This window comes from Bombina bombina, chromosome 7 (assembly GCF_027579735.1).
Source record: "Bombina bombina isolate aBomBom1 chromosome 7, aBomBom1.pri, whole genome shotgun sequence".
Lineage (NCBI taxonomy): Eukaryota > Metazoa > Chordata > Amphibia > Anura > Bombinatoridae > Bombina > Bombina bombina.
This window is the reverse complement of record NC_069505.1, coordinates 585,542,053-585,563,646: the sequence shown is the minus strand read 5'-3', so window position 1 is coordinate 585,563,646 and position 21,594 is coordinate 585,542,053. Positions and strand designations below refer to the sequence as shown.

Below are 21,594 nucleotides of genomic sequence, written 5' to 3'. Positions count from 1 at the left end.
AGTTCCTTTTGTGCGCATTCATCTAAGACCATTACAACTGTTCATGCTCAGTCAGTGGAATGGGGACGATTCAGACTTGTCTCCGAAGATACAAGTAAATCAGAGGACCAGAGACTCATTCCGTTGGTGGCTGTCCCTGGACAACCTGTCACAAGGGATGACCTTCCGCAGACCAGAGTGGGTCATTGTCACGACCGACGCCAGTCTGATGGGCTGGGGCGCGGTCTGGGGATCCCTGAAAGCTCAGGGTCTTTGGCCTCGGGTAGAATCTCTTCTACCGATAAATATTCTGGAACTGAGAGCGATATTCAATGCTCTCAAAGCTTGGCCTCAGCTAGCGAGGGCCAAGTTCATACATCAACCATCAGGGGGGAACAAGGAGTTCCCTAGCGATGGAAGAAGTGACCAAAATCATTCTATGGGCGGAGTCTCACTCCTGCCACCTGTCTGCTATCCACATCCCAGGAGTGGAAAATTGGGAAGCGGATTTTCTGAGTCGTCAGACATTGCATCCGGGGGAGTGGGAACTCCATCCGGAAATCTTTGCCCAAGTCACTCAACCGTGGGGCATTCCAGACATGGATCTGATGGCCTCTCGTCAGAACTTCAGAGTTCCTTACTACGGGTACAGATCCAGGGATCCCAAGGCGGCTCTAGTGGATGCACTAGTAGCACCTTGGACCTTCAAACTAGCTTATGTGTTCCCGCCGTTTCCTCTCATCCCCAGGCTGGTAGCCAGGATCAATCAGGAGAGGGCGTCGGTGATTTTGATAGCTCCTGCGTGGCCACGCAGGACTTGGTATGCAGATCTGGTGAATATGTCATCGGCTCCACCATGGAAGCTACCTTTGAGACGAGACCTTCTTGTTCTAGGTCCGTTCGACCCACTCCAGCTGACTGCTTGGAGATTAAACGCTTGATCTTATCAAAGCGAGGGTTCTCAGATTCTGTTATTAATACTCTTGTTCAGGCCTGAAAGCCTGTAACCAGAAAAATTACCACATAATTTGGTATATCTGTTGGTGTGAATCTGCAGGATTCCCTTGGGACAAGGTTAAGATTCCTAAGAGTCTATCCTTCCTTCGAGAAGGATTGGAAAAAGGATTATCTGCAAGTTCCTTGATGGGACAGATTTCTGCCTTGTCTGTGTTACTTCACAAAAAGCTGGCAGCTGTGCCAGATGTTCTAGCCTTTGTTCAGGCTCTGGTTAGAATCAAGCCTGTTTACAAAATTTTGACTCCTCCTTGGAGTCTCAACCTAGTTCTTTCAGTTCTTCAGGGGGTTCCGTTTGAACCCTTACATTCCGTTGATATTAAGTTATTATCTTGGAAAGTTTTGTTTTTGGTTGCAATTTCTTCTGCTAGAAGAGTTTCAGAATTATCTGCTCTGCAGTGTTCTTCTCCTTATCTGGTGTTCCATGCAGATAAGGTGGTTTTGCGTACTAAACCTGGTTTTCTTCCAAAAGTTGTTTCTAACAAAAACATTAACCAGGAGATAGTTGTGCCTTCTTTGTGTCCTAATCCAGTTTCAAAGAAGGAACGTTTGTTGCACAACTTGGATGTAGTTCGTGCTCTCAAATTTTACTTAGCAGCTACTGAGGATTTCAGACAAACTTTGTCTTTGTTTGTTGTTTATTCTGGTAAACGGAGAGGTCAAAAAGCAACTTCTACCTCTCTCTCCTTCTGGATTAAAAGCATTATCCGATTGGCTTATGAGACTGCCGGACGGCAGCCTCCTGAAAGAATCACAGCTCACTCCACTAGGGCTGTGGCTTCCACATGGGCCTTCAAGAACGAGGCTTCTGTTGATCAGATATGTAAGGCAGCGACTTGGTCTTCACTGCACACTTTTTCTAAATTTTACAAATTTGATACTTTTGCTTCTTCTGAGGCTATTTTTGGGAGAAAGGTTTTGCAAGCCGTGGTGCCTTCCATTTAGGTGACCTGATTTGCTCCCTCCCTTCATCCGTGTCCTAAAGCTTTGGTATTGGTTCCCACAAGTAAGGATGACGCCGTGGACCGGACACACCTATGTTGGAGAAAACAGAATTTATGTTTACCTGATAAATTACTTTCTCCAACGGTGTGTCCGGTCCACGGCCCGCCCTGGTTTTTTTAATCAGGTCTGATGATTTATTTTCTTTAACTACAGTCACCACGGTAACATATGGTTTCTCCTATGCAAATATTCCTCCTTAACGTCGGTCGAATGACTGGGGTAGGCGGAGCCTAGGAGGGATCATGTGACCAGCTTTGCTGGGCTCTTTGCCATTTCCTGTTGGGGAAGAGAATATCCCACAAGTAAGGATGACGCCGTGGACCGGACACACCGTTGGAGAAAGTAATTTATCAGGTAAACATAAATTCTGTTATATATATATATATATATATATATATATATATATATATATATATATATATATATATATATATATATATATATATATGATAAATCTACCCCTTGGGCTCTTCCTTGCATGCGCTCATATTCTTACTCCCCCATGCTGTCTTATACTTGTTTCAGCTGTCTTGTGCTTTCCTATGCTCACACACTACCCCCAGGGCAGAACATGCTGTGATCTGAGATGTCCTTGCAGAAATAGCAGCATTTCAGCAGAAAGAACAGGACACATGCAGGAACTGTTAGTGCCTTCGCTTTGCAGCGCTGCTCCTCATCCGGCTGTTCTCTTCAAACAGACCTGTGCTCTGGCTGCACTGTAAGTTTTGCAACGGTGCAACCAGGACAAACAGCTATTTGACAAGAACAGTCAAATATGTAGCAGAGCTGCACAGTCTGCAAAGCTGTGACTCCGGAATGTAAGGTGTTGTTGTGTGCAATGCACCTTTTAATCACTAACATTTTTTACCTTATAATTACATGTTGTTACACTAAGAGAAACCTATTTATTTAGTTTGCAATGTAATGTTTAGCTGCTGCAATATATTAAAAAACTTTACACATTGCTTTATTATCCAGTTGTTCAACACATTGCAATTGAGCTGGTGATTTAGCGAAAAGTTTAAAATTGAATTTTAATTCAAAATGACCTGCAGAATTTTTTTTTCTAAGATCTTATCGCAGAAAGTGAATAAAAGTTCTGCCTCCGGTCGCTACCCCTTGCTTGCGCTCTATTGCACACTGATATTTCCCCTTCTCTCATTCTGGTTCATTCATTGTTATCATTGTTTTCTCATTCTCTCTCCTTTCTTCATTCATTTTGCTTCATTTATTTTTTCTCAGTCTGTCTCTTTTTTTAACTTTCTCCTCTTTCTCAACTCCTTAATCCTCCCTATTCGTTCTCACTTTTTTCCTCCTTTTTTTCCTGTTTGTTAAACTTTCCACCTTCCACTCAGGGTGTGAAGAGATTTGATGCTCGGGAACAGGTCCTGGCTGGTTTACGGGAGAAAGAGCTTTACAGAGGAGAAGCTGAACATTCAATGCAGCTACCGGTGTGCAGGTAACTAAAGAACTGACCATCAACGTGACATAATGACGCATTCGCCAACTCTGAACAGCACTGTAAGGGTTGGGTTTTCTCTGTTACAGCCGTTCGGGGGATGTCATTGAGTATCTAGTAAAGAACCAATGGTTTGTCAGCTGTGAGTCGATGGCACAGAAAGCGCTAGAGGTAAACGGCGTCACCTATAGTATTTTCTGCAACCTCCCTTTTTTGCACTATTTACATTTTTATTTCTTGTTTTTCTGTTTTCTTTATCCTTTTACAATAACCGTCACATCTTCCTCTGTACATCCAATTCATTTTTAACGCACTTACAGTAAAAAAAAGTCTGAAAACCTTAACAGAATAAAAAGCAAAGGAGAAAGTTATATTGGCTACTAAGTGGTTTATTACAATATTGCACTTGTTTTTGATTGAAAACGATTTCTAAACTTCGGCCGATATTGTTTGTTTGTTTTTCAAGCAATCACAATTTCAAAATATTTGAGGTCAAAACCCCAGAAGCTCAAATCATTACCTTCTGAAAACTTAATGAAATTGTTATGTGTTCTTTACTTTTGCAATTACATCACAGGATGAAGAGTCTGCATGCTGATTGGTCACTTTTTTTTATGGTGTGTAGCGGTGTTAATTGGTTACGTGTACAATTAACCTGTTATGTACCAAAGCCATAGAGATATGTGTGTGTGTGAAGCTATCATACAGTAGTCGTGTGTTTGTTGGGTTATCAATTTCACTCATTTTTTGTTTGCGTAAAAGTGCTTATCGTTATTTTTTTAAACTGTAATCAGGAAGTGTTTAGTGACACTACGTTCTAATGTCATCAAATATGGGGGCCGGTACTGCACAGAGGCAAAATACGCCGATATTGGAAAATTTACTAGTAGAAGCACTTAACCAGGGGCGAAGAAAAGTTTAAAAGTTTATTCTCTAGTAAATTGCCACCTGTGAGTAGCTTCTTTTTTCCCATGTGTGCTGTCACAGAACAGAATGTTTGTGAAGTATATCAGTCTGATTTTGCCTAACAAGGTCAGTCCAGCCCCAAATACCAGGGAATTCTCCTCTGAACATAGAACATGGCAACCCCAGACGATAGTTTCTGCCTCCTTTGGACCTCATCAGTGAGGTGCTGCCATATCCCTCTAGGCTCTTTGGTCAAGGAGTCTACGTCTGGTTTCTCCGATGACCCCGAGTCATATTTTACATATTAACAAGAAGTAGAAGCACTCAACCAGGAACGAACAATAGCTTGTTCTCTAGCAAATTGCCTCCTGGGAAAAGACTCTTTTTGCCCTAAAAGAAGCTACTTCCCGGGTAGTAACCAGGCTATAGAACAAGCCATTGAGCGGTTGTTCTTTCCTGGCAGATTGCTTAACTTTCTGTAGGTATTGATATTTGAAAATATTTAGGGTACTTGGTAATAATAGGATTTTTTTTCTTTTATTGGGTTTATCATGTTCTTCTAGATGTTTAATATGAATAAATGTCACATAATACAGTCAGCATAGAATTAAAGCAATCTTTGACGTCTCCCACAAAAAATCTACTGATAATGTTCCTATTGCATTACTTTTTATTGTAGATTTGTGGTTTATGAAATTCTGTTGTCTTTAGCAAACCAATAAAGAGCACAGTTAACCTTGAGATTTGTATATGAAACGTTTAGTTACACATAATGAAACAACTTTGAAATATATTTTCATTATTTATTTTGCCCCATTTTCATGTAATTTAGCTCTGAAAATCAAGCAATTTCTAATTCTCAGAATTTAAAATGCAGTTCTCAAGGCAAACTCTTCTACATACCTGCCACTAATTGGCTTTATCAGCTAACAACTGCAAAACAATTCAGTTTATATCAAATGTGTAACTGTGGCTGACCTTGTCTGGTCTAAAGCCCTGATTGGCTACTCTAAAATAAGCAAATGATGGGTGGAGCTTGGCTATTGAGCAATAGAAAAGGGTGTTAATTTGTTTTAAAAACATTAAGACTTGGCTGATATGTTATTATAAAGCAACACAACAGAAATGTCTTGTAATTACAATGTTTTACTGTCCCTTAAAGTAAAAAAAAAAAGTGGTGTTAAGTAGGCATGGTCATTTTTTATGAATCTATAATTATTATGGGCTAGATTACAAGTGGAGCACTAATTTATCGCGCTAATTTATCGCCCATTTATGGGCGCACGATAAATAACCAACCAGTAAATGGCTGGTTATTGCTACCGCACACTCGCGCTTGCAATTAGCACTCCGAAAATTAACCAGAGGCCAGACCTTTGGTTAATTTTTTTAATATCCCCCAATTGCACTAGGCAGTTTTTGGGGGCTAAAGTTGGGAAAGTGTGGGGTGTTAGAAACAAAAAACGGCATTGAACTGTGTGTTCCCTGTAAATATAAATGTATATGCTTATATACATGTATAAACTCATAGTAACACATAAAAATATATGTATATATTCATATACATATTTACATTTGCTGCGTGACTTACCCCCTGCACTGCGCTAGGTTCTCAGCCGCGTCTCACTGCATAAGAACGAGGCTCCCATTGGAGCCTATGGAAGCGCGCTCTTGTGAGCACAAAGCTTCCCTGCAACTTAAAGCTTCCCTGTACTTCACTTGTAATACCAGCGCACATCTGCGTGCACTGGTGTTACTGAGTGGAGTGCAAATATCGTGATTGCGTAAGCAATATTTTGCGCTCTACTCGAAATCTGGCCTTATATATTTTAATAATTTATAATCGGGCGAGTCATTTCTGTTGTTAACACAACCAGACATTTTTTACTTTATGATTTTGGTTAAAAATGTCCTTATGTGCGAGTCCTGTTTAACTGATCACAATCCGAATTCTCAATTCATGAACGGCACGTTTATTGTGTAATTTTTCAGTTATCGAATTCCACAGCTGAAAGGACTTGATAAACCGCAGACAACACTTTCCTACTTATTACCGACGACCGCAAAAGTTTTAGAATGAAACGTTTTTAATTTTGTGCATGGGCACAGCACACTGACGTTACCCCATCATATTATATAATATTAGCTAAAAACATGACCAGACCAATACAAATGCTACCTTCTTAAAGGGACAGGAAACCCCAACATTTTCTTTCTGGATTTGGACAGAGCATATCATTCAAACTACTTTCCAATTTTCTTCTATTATCAAATTTGCTTCATTCTCTTGTTATCCTTTGCTAAAGGAACAGTATTACACTACTATCAGGTAGCTGAACACATCTAGTTAGCCAATCACAGGAGACAAATGTTTGCAGGAACCAATCAGCAGCTAGCTCCCACTAATGTAGGATATGTGCACATTCTTTTTTAACAAGGGATACTAAGAGATCAAAGCACATTTGAAAATTAGAAGTGAATTTAAAAGTGTCTTAAAATAACATGCTCTATCCGAATCATGCACGTTAAATTTTGACTTTCGTATTCCCTTTAATCAATTAAAATAATAAGCAATTTTGTACTAATAAAAATTAGTAAAACCATTAACCCAACAAACCCTCATGCCCTGGGTACCGATAGTGCAGCTGTTCAAACCCTTTGATATATGTATCTCTATCGTTATGGAGCAAAACAGGTTAATTACATACGTGTCACCTATTAGCATAAATCGCCCGGGAGCGAATCAACATGCAGGACCTTCAACCTGTGATGTAATCGTTCAACCCACAAAGTTGTTATCTTGCGCATCTCTTTTTTATGTTTCAAGACTGGAAGATTCAAAAAAAGTATTTGTTTGGGGAGGTAACGATTTAAACATGGTTATTAAAAGCAAAAGCATTATGGTATTGTAATTACTGGAAAAATTACGATGACAATCCCGGCTGAAGTTCAGAAATCGTTTACTACAGAAAATAAGTGCAAGATTGTTGGATCAGCCCTTTTATGTTTGATTTAATTTATCTTTAAAAAGATTTAAAACTAATCCTTTATTAAAAATTGGATATGTTAAATCAAAGTAAACATAAAAAGAAAAAGATTGTGTTCAAAACGGAAAACAATTTACTTGTTTTCTTGCAAAATGAGCACTCAGTGTAGCTACTGCTTGCAGTTAGATAAGGATGCTACTATTACAGAGCAAACGTTCTACTGTCACATGATTTTTATGTCTTCTGCTGAGCATTGGCAATAAACTGACTAGAGCTAGAGCAAAGTGACTAGCAACAAAAAAAAAAAAAAAAAGCTGTTACTTTACTTTCCGGTACCCAGCCCCCTTGTGAGGCTGTGATAGGAAGTAATGTACCCTCCACAAATAAAGTTAATAAAAATTTAAACGCAAAATCCTTTTTTTAAATGATGAAGAATACTTATTGCTATGAATTCTCGCAGACTGTTTTTTTAAATTCCTTTTTAAGTTTCATGCTCCTTAAAATATTTTTATTTATACAATTTTTGTTTTTGCGCTTTGAGACTCTTTAACATAATTTTGAAATTTGTCACTCTTTAAATAAATTAAAAATAAATAAAAGAAATCTCAATTTTTTTTGTCTCGCAGGCAGTGAATTCTGGGCGCCTAAAGATCATTCCATCATATCACCAGAAAAACTGGAAGAATTGGCTCTCACACATCAGGTGTCTTTATGTAGGGCGGCAAAGTAGCCTGGCTTTTTTAGTTAGTTGCTTAGCAATTTGTTTTCAACTAATTTAATTAAATAGAAAATCATATTTCCAAAAATGTATGGTAAGTATAGAAACCTAGCAAAACATTTATATCTTGGAATCCAATTTCCCAATGAATTGCTTAGACAGACAGAGATAGACAGACAGATATAAAGACAGACAGAGATAGACAGACAGATATAAAGACAGACAGAGGCAGGTAGATAGATAGATAGATAGATAGATAGATAGATGTCAAATTCAAAGGGTTAATGTATGAAACCCAAAATTTCATAATTCATTGTGTACAATAAAAAAAAGTTGCCTATTATTTTTTTTTATTATAGCAGACAATAGTTTCCTCCTGATTTATTTGATTCTACAGTACATAGTAAGGGGACTATACTGATAGTCGTGTGAGTTTATACAAGTGAGGATATTTTACTTGTAAGTTATAGCACTTAGACATTTTTAACTTATACTCTGTCTTTTTTTTTTAAGTGACTGGTGTGTATCCCGCCAACTCTGGTGGGGGCATCAGATTCCGGCATACCGTGTAACAGTGAAAGGGACACAGCCAGAGCAGGTGAGTTGTAAGTCTGCAGGGTGACACAATGACACAGACAGATGGGAGCTATGAGTCTCCCTCCCCTTGCAGGTGACACAGAGAGAAGGGAGCTATGAGTATGGCCCTCCCCACTGCAGGTGACACAGAGAGAAGGGAGCTATAAGTCTGTCCCTCTCCCTGAAGGGTGACACAGTGACACAAACGGAAGGGAGCTATGAGTCTGCCCCTCCCCCTGCAGGTGACACAGACAGACAGGAGCTATTAGTCTGTCCCTGCCCTGCAATGTGACAGTGACACTGAGAGAAGGGAGCTATAAGTCTGTCCCTCCCCCTGCAGGGTGACACAGTGACACAGACAGAAGGGAGCTATGAGTCTGTCCCTCCCCTGCAGGGTGACACAGTGACACAGACAGAAGGGAGCTATACGTCTGTCCCTCCCCCTGCAGGTATTACAGTGACACAGACAGAAGGGAGCTATCAGTCTGTCCCTCCCCCTGCAGGGTGACACAGTGACACAGACAGAAGGGAGATATGTCTGCCCCTCCCTCTGCAGGGTGACACAGTGACACAGACAGAAGGGAGCTATAAGTCTGTCCCTCCCCTGCAGGTGACACAGTGACACAGACAGAAGGGAGCTATAAGTGCTCCACCCTCTGCAGGGTGACAAGTTGCAATGCATTGAAACAAAAGAGAGCGCAAACCACTCTAAGGGTAAAACTGTATTTTAATCTGGTACACAAATGCGCAAATAAAAATACACGTACAATGTGCAAATTAAAATAGACATGATTGGAAAGGTAGGAACAAAAACAGAGAATATAGTTATTATTCCTTTATTAAGGAGCTTATTTTCGCCTTAGATACCTTGTTTAAAATTCTTGCAGAATAAATGGGTAGTCTACAGGAGCAGTGCTTAAGCATAAAATACAAATTATCACTGAAATGACATAAGTCACAAGTGGGTGACTTGTGTCAGAAAAAGGGTATGCTTCTTTACACGGTCTTACAATTATCTCAAGTATTCAGAAATTAAGTTTAGTTATAAAATATAACTTTTATTAGTGTTGGTTAAAAAAGACAGCTTGTATATATTTTATTTTCTTTCATGTAATTGTCAAGAGTCCATGAGTTAGTGACGTATGGGATATACAATCCTACCAGGAGGGGCAAAGTTTCCCAAACCTCAAAATGCCTATAAATACACCCCTCACCACACCCACAATTCAGTTTTACAAACTTTGCCTCCTATGGAGGTGGTGAAGTAAGTTTGTGCTAAGATTTCTACGTTGATTTGCGCTTCTCAGCATTGTTGAAGCCCGATTCCTCTCAGAGTACAGCGAATGTCAGGGACGTGAAGGGAGCATCACTTATTTGAATACAATGATTTCCCTAACGGGGGTCTATTTCATAGGTTCTCTGTTATCGGTCGTAGAGATTCATCTCCTACCTCCCTTTTCAGATCGACGATATACTCTCAATTTACCATTACCTCTACTAATAACTGTTTTAGTACTGGTTTGGCTATCTGCTATGTGTGGATGGGTGTCTTTTGGTAAGTATGTTTTTATTACTTAAGACACACTCAGCTATGGTTTGGCACTTTATGCAATTATATAAAGTTCTAAATATATGTATTGTACTTATATTTGCCATGAGTCAGGTTCATGTATTTCCTTCTGCAGACTGTCAGTTTCATATTTGGGAATGTAAACACTTTAAGAAATTTATTTCTTACCTGGGGTTTAGTCTTTTTTCAATTTGACTACTTTTTGCAATTGCGGGTGTTAGGCCCGCGAGTGCGTCAAATGCTAGATTTTATTGCGTCATTTTTGGCGCAAACTTTTTTGGCGCGAAAATATACTTTTATGGCGCAACTTTGTCATTTCCGGTGTCATACGTGACGCCGAGACCTTTCACATGGCGGCGTCATTAGTGACGCAAGTGTGTCATTTCCGGTCATTTTTGGCACCAAAAAAGTTTGTTACGCTGTGCGTCATACTTGGCGCCAAATTTTTTTCATTATGTCAATACCCCATTGATGTTTGCCTCCTGCTTTCTTCTCTACCAAGAGGCCTATGCTTTTGCATTTTTTCCCATTCCTGAAACTGTCATTTAAGGAAATAGATAATTTTGCTTTATATGTTGTTTTTTCTCTTACATTGAGCAAGATGTCCCAATCTGATCCTGTCTCTGAAGTTTCTGCTGGAACATTGCTGCCTGACATCGGTTCTACCAAAGCTAAGTGCATTTGTTGTAAAATTGTAGAAATTACATGTCATTGTAATAGTTACCATGATAAACTTTTACATGCAGATAGTGTTTCTATCAGTAATAGTCAGTAATAGTACATTGCCAGTTGCAGTTCCTTCAACTTCTAATGTGCATGATATACCTGTAAATTTTAAAGAATTTGTTTCTGATTCTATTATGAAGGCTTTGTCTGCATTTCCACCTTCTAATAAACGTAAAAGGTCTTTTAAAACTTCTCATTTAGCTGATGAAATTTCAAATGACCAACAACATAATAATTCATCCTCTTCTGATGAGGATCTATCTGAAACAGAAGATCCTTCCTCAGATATTGACACTGACAAATCTACTTATTTATTTAAAATAGAGTATATGCGTTCTTTATTAAAAGAATTGTTAATTACTTTGGATATTGAGGTAACCAGTCCTATTGCCGTTCAGTCTAATAAACGTTTAAATGCTGTTTTTAAACCTCCTGTGGTTTCCCCAGGTGTTTTTCACATTCCTGAGGCTATTTCTGATATGATTTCTAGGGAATGGAATAAGCCAGGTACTTCCTTTATTCCTTCTTCAAGGTTTAAGAGATTGTATCCGTTACCAGCAAAATCTATAGAGTTTTGGGAAAAGATCCCCAAAGTTGATGGGGCTATTTCTACTCTTGCTAAACGTACCACTATTCCTATGGAAGATAGCACTTCCTTTAAGGATCCTTTAGATAGGAAGCTTGAATCTTATCTAAGGAAGGCCTATTTATATTCAGGTCATCTTCTCAGACCTGCTATTTCTTTGGGTGATGTTGCGGCTGCATCAACTTTCTGGTTGGAAAATTTAGCGCAACATGAATTGGATTCTGACATATCTAGCATTGTTCGCTTACTGCAACATGCTAATCATTTTTTTTGTGATGCCATTTTTGATATTATCAAAATTGATGTTAGATCCAGGTCTTTAGCTGTATTAGCTAGAAGAGCTTTTTGGCTTAAATCTTGGAATGCTGATATGACATCTAAATCTAGATTACTATCTCTTTCTTTCCAAGGTAATAATTTATTTGGTTCTCAGTTGGATTCTATTATTTCAACTATCACTGGAGGGAAAGGAGTTTTTTTGCCTCAGGATAAAAAACCTAAGGGTAAATCTAAGGCTTCTAACCGTTTTCGTTCCTTTCGTCAGAATAAGGAACAAAAACTCAATCCTCCTCCCAAGGAATCTGCTTCCAGTTGGAAGTCTTCCTCAAATTGGAATAAATCAAAGCCATTTAGGAAACCAAAGTCTGCCCCTAAGTCCGCATTAAGGTGCGGCCCTCATTCCAGCTCAGCTGGTAGGGGGCAGATTAAGATTTGTCAAGGATTTTTGGATAAAATCTGTCCAAAATCATTGGATTCAGAGCATTGTCTCTCAAGGGTATTGAATAGGATTCAAAGTAAGACCTCCTGTGAGAAGATTTTTTCTCTCACACATTCCTGTAAATCCAGTAAAAGCTCAGGCTTTTCTGAAGTGTGTTTCAGACCTGGAGTCTTCAGGGGTAATCATGCCAGTTCCTCCTCAGGAACAAGGTTTGGGGTTTTATTCAAACCTATTCATTGTACCAAAGAAAGAAAATTTGTTCAGACCAGTTCTGGATCTGAAAATTTTGAATCGTTATGTAAGAGTACCAACTTTCAAGATGGTGACTATAAGGACTATTCTGCCTTTTGTTCAGCAAGGACATTATATGTCCACAATAGACTTGCAGGATGCATACCTTCATATTCCGATTCATCCAGAACACTATCAGTTTCTGAGATTCTCTTTTCTAGACAAGCATTACCAATTTGTTGCTCTTCCATTTGGCCTAGCAACAGCTCCAAGAATATTTTCAAAGGTTCTGGGTGCCCTACTATCTGTAATCAGAGAACAGGGTATTGCGGTGTTTCCTTATTTGGACGATATCTTGGTACTAGCTCAGTCTTTACATACTGCAGAATCTCACACGAATCAACTAGTGTTGTTTCTTTGGAAACATGGTTGGAGGATCAATTTACCAAAAAGTTTCTTGATTCCTCAGACAAAGGTCACCTTTTTAGGCTTCCAGATAGATTCAGTGTCCATGACTCTGTCTTTAACAGAGACGAGACGTTTAAAATTGGTTGCAGCATGTCGGCTCCTTCAGTCTCAGTCATTCCCTTCAGTGGCTATGTGCAAGGAAGTTTTAGGTCTCATGACTGCAGCATTGGACGCGATCCCCTTTGCTCGTTTTCACATGAGACCTCTACAGCTTTGTATGCTGAATCAATGGTGCAGGGATTATACAAAGATATCACAATTACTATCCTTGAATCCCAATGTACGACACTCTCTGACATGGTGGATAGATCACCATCGTTTGGTTCAAGGGGCTTCTTTTGTTCGCCCAACCTGGACTGTGATCACAACAGATGCAAGTCTTTCAGGTTGGGGAGCTGTTTGGGGGTCTCTGACAGCACAAGGGGTTTGGAAATCTCAAGAGGCGAGATTACCAATAAATATTTTAGAACTCCGTGCAATTCTCAGGGCTCTTCAGTTCTGACCTCTACTAAAGAGAGAACCGTTCATTTGTTTTCAGACAGACAATATCACAACTGTGGCTTATGTCAATCATCAGGGTGGGACTCACAGTCCCCAAGCTATGAAAGAAGTATCTCGGATACTTGCTTGGGCGGAATCCAGCTCCTGTCTAATCTCTGCGGTGCATATCCCAGGTGTAGACAATTGGGAGGCGGATTATCTCAGCCGCCAGACTTTACATCCAGGGGAGTCGTCTCTCCATCCAGATGTGTTTTCTCAGATTGTTCAGATGTGGGGGCTTCCAGAGATAGATCTCATGGCCTCTCATCTAAACAAGAAACTTCCCAGATACCTGTCCAGGTCCAGGGATGTTCAGGCGGAAGCAGTGGATGCGCTGACACTTCCTTGGTGTTATCAACCTCCCGCCTCTAGTTCTCCTTCCAAGAGTGATCTCCAAAATCATCATGGAACAGTCTTTTGTGTTGCTGGTGGCTCCAGCATGGCCACACAGGTTTTTGGTATGCGGATCTGGTTCGGATGTCCAGTTGCCCGCCTTGGCCACTTCCGTTACGGCCGGACCTACTGTCTCAAGGTCCGTTTTTCCATCAGGATCTCAAATCATTAAATTTGAAGGTATGGAAATTGAACGCTTAGTTCTAAGTCATAGAGGTTTCTCTGATTCAGTGATTAATACTATGTTACAAGCTCGTAAATCTGTCTCTAGAAAGATTTATTATAGAGTTTGGAAGACTTACATTTCATGGTGTTCTTCTCATAAATTCTCCTGGCATTCTTTTAGAATTCCTAGAATTTTGCAGTTTCTTCAGGATGGTTTGGATAAGGTTTTGTCTGCAAGTTCCTTGAAAGGACAAATCTCTGCTTTCTGTTTTATTTCACAGAAAGATTGCTATACTTCCTGATATACACTGTTTTGTACAGGCTTTAGTTCGTATTAAGCCTGTCATTAAGTCAATTTCTCCTCCTTGGAGTCTTAATTTGGTTCTGAGGGCTTTACAGGCTCCTCCATTTGAACCTATGCATTCTTTGGACATTAAACTACTTTCTTGGAAAGTTTTGTTCCTTTTGGCTATCTCTTCTGCTAGAAGAGTTTCTGAGCTATCTGCTCTTTCTTGTGAGTCTCCTTTTCTGATTTTTCATCAGGATAAGGCAGTTTTGCAGACTTCTTTTCAATTTTTACCTAAGGTTGTGAATTCTAACAACATTAGATAAATTGTTGTCCCTTCTTTATGTCCTAATTTTAAGAATCCTTTGGAGAGATCCTTACATTCTTTGGATGTGGTAAGAGCTTTGAAATATTATGTGGAAGCTACTTAAAATTTCAGGAAGACTTCCAGTCTATTTGTTTTATTTTCTGGTCCTAGGAAAGGTCAGAAAGCTTCTGCTATTCCCTTGGCTTCTTGGTTCAAACTTTTGATTCGTCAAGTTTATTTGGAGTCGGGTCAAACCCCGCCTCAGAGAATTACAGCTCATTCTACTAGATCAGTCTCCACTTCATGGGCTTTTAAGAATGAAGCTTCAGTTGATCAGATTTGCAAAGCAGCAACTTGGTCCTCTTTGCATACATTTACTAAATTCTACCATTTTGATGTATTTGCTTCTTCGGAAGCAGTCTTTGGTAGAAAAGTTCTTCAGGCAGCTGTTTCAGTTTGATTCTTCTGCTTTTGATTGAAGTTTTTTTCTTTCAAAAGTGAAAATAAACTTATTTTTTGGGTTGTGGATTATTTTTTCAGCGGAATATGGCTGTTTTTATTTTATTCCCTCCCTCTCTAGTGACTCTTGAGTGGAAGACTCCACATCTTCGGTATTGATATCCCATATGTCACTAGCTCATGGACTCTTGCCAATTACATGAAAAAAAAACATAATTTATGTAAGAACTTACCTGATAAATTCATTTCTTTCATATTGGCAAGAGCCCATGAGGCCCACCCTTTTTATGGTTGCCAATTACATGAAAAAAAAACATAATTTATGTAAGAACTTACCTGATAAATTCATTTCTTTCATATTGGCAAGAGCCCATGAGGCCCACCCTTTTTATGGTTGCCAATTACATGAAAAAAAAACATAATTTATGTAAGAACTTACCTGATAAATTCATTTCTTTCATATTGGCAAGAGCCCATGAGGCCCACCCTTTTTATGGTGGTTATGATTTTTTTGTATAAAGCACAATTATTTCCAAATTTCCTTTGTTGATGCTTTCTACTCCTTTCTTTATCACCCCATTGCTTGGCTATTCGTTAAACTGAAATGTGGGTGTGGTGAGGGGTGTATTTATAGGCATTTTGAGGTTTGGGAAACTTTGCCCCTCCTGGTAGGATTGTATATCCCATATGTCACTAGCTCCTGGACTCTTGCCAATATGAAAGAAATGAATTTATCAGGTAAGTTCTTACATAAATTATGTTATTTTGCTGTCCTCACTTTTATTAAAAACACATCTCCTTTAAGTAAATGTACTTTTTCTGTTTTTAAGTTGGTTGCAATTGTGCGAACTTTAAGTTTTAGTCAATACTGAATTGTATTTTCAAAGGAGTGAATAGCTTTATATGTATTGGCTGAATGATTTATCTAAACAGGCTTTATATTCCTGTATAATGCTTATAGTTCTAGTATATTTCCTCCACGTTTTAAAAGTGACATTCAATAGTAAAATGGCTAATGTGGTTACAAAAGGTAGCTGGTAATTTCAATATACTCAGATTAGAATATGTGTGTAGTCTGATATTTGTGCACTGATTTAGAGTTTGTTATTTTAATAGTTCTTGCTTATATAATCATGCTTATAAGTTCATAAGCTGTTATATTATTGAGCTCATGAATTTACACTGTATCTCAAACTTATGTTGCTGTTTTTGACACATAAAATATAGAGGTTGTACAAATTTACAATACCACTTATGTATACTCTAATGATGTATTGGATCTAATGTAGGCTTGTTAAATTAAGGCCTTATATATTCAGTCATTAGGTAAGAATAATTTTTCAGCAAAGATGATACTATGAGGTAGCTGGTTTTACTTGTATAAGCGTCGGTTTCTAAATACTGCTACTATGTAGCTTTAATAAATGAGAAAAAGAGGTGTTGCACTTATAACTGTTGTTAGGTATATTATTTATTCCAGCTTTAAACCTGTATAGCTTTTCTGTTTGTGTTTTGTAAGTTGGTATGTTTTTAAGAGCGTTGAATACAAATGCTCCTTTGTTTTTTTAATACAGCAAGTGTTATTATCAGAGCTTGTTCTCATATGAGCGGTTTTCAGTTAATTACAAGTGCTCCGCTGATTTGTTAATACTGCAACTGCTGTTATTCTCAGAATTACTTATCATATGGACGGTTTTCAGCTTGTTGTCTCTGTTGTTTGTTACAGAGTTGTATCGCAAAATTTTTATGCTATAAGCGATTTTAAAAAGTAAATATCAAATATCACTAGTGCATTCAACTTGGTTGTTATTATTTCTTATCCGGATCAAATTCTAATACTTTTATCATTGCTGCCTTTGTATGATTATATCATGTTGGCACTAGCGTGCTTTAAACTGTTCTTTAACAGTGCTATAGACTGTTCTTTAACAGTGCTATAGACTGTTCTTTAACAGTGCTATAGACTGTTCTTTAACAGTGCTATAGACTGTTCTTTAACAGTGCTATAGACTGTTCTTTAACAGTGCTATAGACTGTTCTTTAACCACATTGCCAAAAATATACCCATTATACTTAATAGTAACTAAATATTGCTTGACTGAGTACGCCACCAACTTCTATTTTCACAACATAATTATTATTTTAACTTATGGGAGAGCCGGTTAAAAATTAAAAAACCCTGACGCGGCGTTTCACATACGCTTCCTATATATATATATATACACATAATTGCACAGTAAATTGGTGAATCTATGTTTATTAAATAATGAATAATAGTAATTATCCCCTAAGCATTATAATAGTAACAATAAATCACCTAATACTCAAAAACTAAGATTAAGCACAAACATATTTAAAAATATGACATAATTAAATACCATATCATAAAAGAGGGCGATCTAATTATTATTGTTGAGAACAAAAAATGCTTGTTCGTTAAATTACATCCTAGCTGGAATTATGGAGAAAATGCAAATGACAACTAATGGATTAACAACAATATATAAAAAAGGGGCCTAACACTGCCACATATTTTAATGATAAACTATATTGGGAGTATTCCATATACTAAGTGTACTATCAATTGTCTGGATCTAAAGGATGGCTATATTAAAAAATAGAGGCATTTACATAAAAGCATGAAGATCTAAGTCTATATTAAGGCCTTTGGGACTCACTGTGTTGAGAGTTTGCAACTCGTGAATCCAAAAAGTTTCACGTTGTTGCAAACTTCTCAACCTATTCCTGGAGCTATAAAGTGGAATCCAGTCAATGACCTTGATACCTTTGGCATTGGCATTGTGGTGATGTTTGTAATGATCGGATACACTGTGTCTATTTTATTCTTAATATTACAGCAATGCTCATTATATCTTGTTTAATGAGCCTCTTTGTGTGCCCTACATAAAAACAGTTGCAGCTGCAGATTAGAAGGTAGACCACAAATTGGGATTTTACATGAAAACTTATATTTAACTTTAAATTCCTTCAATTTGTCCGTATTGTAAAAAGTGTCCCCCTTGCACATGTGGCAGTTAGTATTTCCATATGGCCATGTGCCATTGGCTCTACTGAGCCAATATGCATTGTCAGAAATAGTGAAATTATTAATAGGTTTTAGTTTGGACGGAGCTAACATGTTTTTAAAATTTAGATTTTTTTCTAAATGTAATTAGGGGTCTCTCTGAGAGAGATTTGCCTAGTATAGGGTCACAGGTAAGAATATTCCAGTGCTTCCTCAAGATGTTTTCAGTTTATCTACTGCCTTGGCTGAATGTTGTAATAAATCTTATTTCGTCTTTTTGGTTGACCCTCCAATTCCTTTCCTATGACCCGACACTAACATGTCTTCTCTATTCATCTTAGATACTTTTTCTTTTACTGTATTTAAAAGTTTCACATCATAGCCTTTCTCTTTAAACCTACTGTCTAGAGTCAGGGATTCAGTGAGGTAGTCGTTGTAGTGTGTGCAATTCCTGCCTATTCTTTGATATTGTCCAAGGGGAATGTTGTTCTTCCACCTCAAAAGGTGACTACTGTTGGCACTAAGGAAACCATCCTTATCAGTTGGTTTCCTATAGTTTTTGACAGCAATCTTACCATCTTTATCTACATACAGTAAGAGATCGAGAAATTCTATGTTTTTATGAATTTTACTGGTAAATTTTAAATTAATATTGTTATGATTAATATATTGAATAAATTCTTTAATCAAGTCTTCCTGACCCTTCCAAATAATAATAATGTCATCTATATATCTGAAATAACTTATAAGGTGACTATTGGATAGATTATTATGCCAAATGTACTTGTTTTCAAAACAAATGATAAATAAATTGGCGTAGGATGGGGCAAAAGTGGTCCCCATCGCTGTGCCTTGCAACTGTAAATAAAATTGTGAATTAAACTGAAAATAATTGTCTTTATTAATTACTTTCGAGAATAAAGTCGATCTGTGCTTTTGGCAGCTGACTATCAATCATATTCTCCTCTATGGCTTTTAAGCCCAGGTCATGAGGGATGCATGTATATAATGCTGCTACGTTGCATGTTAACCATATAAAATCGTTATCCCAATTTTTCCCTTCAAATGTTTTAATAGTCTGAGTAGTGTCTTTGAGAAATTACCTGGTGTTTTTGACCACTGGCTGTAGAAAGGGATCGATCTAAATAAATAAATTGCTGGACAGAGACCCTATCCCTGAGATGATAGGTCTCCCCGGTGGGTCCAACAAAGTTTTGTGGACTTAGGGGAGATGGTAATATATGGGAATCGAAGGGTCTCTGTGCTGCAAAAAACAAATTCTTCATTAGTTAGAATGTTGTTTGATTTTGCTCGTGTGAGGATGTCATTGAGTTCTTTAGTAAATTTAAGGTTCGGATCTAAGGAACGTTTTTTTTATAAGTATTTGGCTTATTAAGTAGTCTAAGGGCTTCTTTTAGGTAGTCAGACTTGTCCTGGACCACTACTCCACTGCCCTTATCTGCTGATTTGATAACTATATCCATATTTTTCCTAAGGGTTAATAAGGTATGCCTTTCACAGATCGACAGGTTATCATTGAACTTGTTCACCCACTTTCCTTTTTTGTCTTCCCATTGTTTAGACAGATCAGCACTCACTAGTTTATTAAACATTTTAATGTGTTCCCCCATGACCCAACTGGGAAGAAAGAGGAGGGTTTTCTAAAGTGATAATAAAAATGTGAGGGGAGTCAGGCCTTTATAAATTTGGTAAACTAGGTCATAAATTTAGACCTAGAGAAACCTAAATGTAGGATTTGAAAATGCAGACCCTTAAAATTATTATGAACAAACTTAAAACAGAAAAGAATTGTAGAGACTTATTAAGTAACTACACATAAGACAGGGATTTCAGCATTTTCTTTTTTAATTGGTTACAATAACCGTAACAAACTTCCCATTTGGGAAATAAACAGTGCAATATTGTTCTTGCAAGCCTATAACAGATGAAAAATCACTGATACTCGACTATACGTAAGAACCACATCCAGGTTGTACACAGAGAGCTAAGACTTTTCTGTCCTAGAAAATCAATATAAAGCATTTACACATTAGTCATATACCTATGTAGCATATCCAACAAATAACACCTCTAACAGAGGGTGGCTTTGCCAATATGCACAAATCGGCCACCATGTTACACCATGAGGATCTATATTTGTTGGTGATAAATGTTACCTAAAGATGGCAAGTACATGTTGTAAATTCAATAAATATAACTTATCCAGCAAATAACACCTCTAACAGAGGATGGCTATGCCCATATGCACAAATCGGCCATCATGTTACTCCATGAGGATCTATATTTGGTGATGTAGATTACCTAGAGAAGGCAAATAATTATTGTAAATTCAATAATAGTTACTGTAACACATAAAGAATAATAGACTTTATGAATGGCAACCTTTAAGTACATAGTTAAAGTATGCTTAGAATCGGTAATATTGGACCAGGGGGAACCGGACAACACCTATTTCAGAGGGCACCCCTAACATGTCTGAAGGATACGGTGTCATGAAATATAAATTAGGATCTATGTGCGGTCCCCAACATCAGGTCACAAAAATACCGCATAATAAGTTTGTACAAGGAGGTCATTTTACAAAAACATTGCAAACTGTAAGAAACAAAGTAACAAATTTCATATTTCTTATTTTTAAGAGCCGTTGTCACATACATCCTTAGTGGACAATAGGAGGTAAAAAGCCAGTCCTTGGCCAATTTATGGGTGTTCCCTCCAAACTGGATAGTACTTTTAGTAAATACCGTCCAGGATAAGTGTTATCACTTGCCAAATCAAAACCGCTATAAAGTTACGTATGCAGAGGGGTGAAATTCCTTCCCACTGTTGCGGCAAATCACTGTTTCTGTTGAGACAATCTTCAAAGGCAAAGACAAACATGCGTGTATCCAAACGGCTTAATGGAGACTGTAACTGCCAACTTTGTTTTCAAATTGTTGCGGCTTGATTACAAACTTGCTTGATCCAGGACAGAGCAGCCCGCTCTGTATACGTCACTGCCGACGCACGTTTCACCCCCCACGTGACCACTGCGTCATGGGGTTTCCTCAGGGCAAACGGATAGAGAACGTAAACAGTCTCAGCTAATTACCGATCGTAACTCCCAGTGATTGGATGAACATTTAGGAGACAGCACCCAATAGAACAGTCCGTTAAATTGCAAAGCTTTAATTATGAGGATAGGTGAAAAAATTAACATTGACTAGAACACTTGCTTCGTTACTGAATATAACCAAAAGAAAATATAATGCAATAGTAATAATAATAAAATATATCATGAGTATTAACTAATAATTATTACAGGCATATACCTAAAGCAACTAAAGCATAAAAACAAAAAACCTGTGGTTCAGATGGATAGCCTTAAGTTAGTTTATATATTATGAATTGAAGAATTATTTTCTCTAAAATTTATGAGAATATGTATATACAAACGATGTACAAAGAAAGAGTAA

At 37.9% G+C, this 21,594-nt stretch overlaps 1 protein-coding gene across 2 annotated transcripts in view; it reads left to right on the top strand.

Annotated features, from left to right (window-relative positions):
* Window positions 1–21,594, top strand: part of VARS2 (valyl-tRNA synthetase 2, mitochondrial) — a 96,507-nt gene that overhangs the window by 53,882 nt on the left and 21,031 nt on the right. For both annotated transcript variants that reach the window (XM_053722065.1, XM_053722066.1), the window contains 4 exons: window positions 3,354–3,457; window positions 3,547–3,628; window positions 7,977–8,053; window positions 8,582–8,666. In XM_053722065.1, the coding sequence (XP_053578040.1) occupies window positions 3,354–3,457; window positions 3,547–3,628; window positions 7,977–8,053; window positions 8,582–8,666 (348 nt within the window). The remainder of the gene's footprint in view (window positions 1–3,353; window positions 3,458–3,546; window positions 3,629–7,976; window positions 8,054–8,581; window positions 8,667–21,594) is intronic.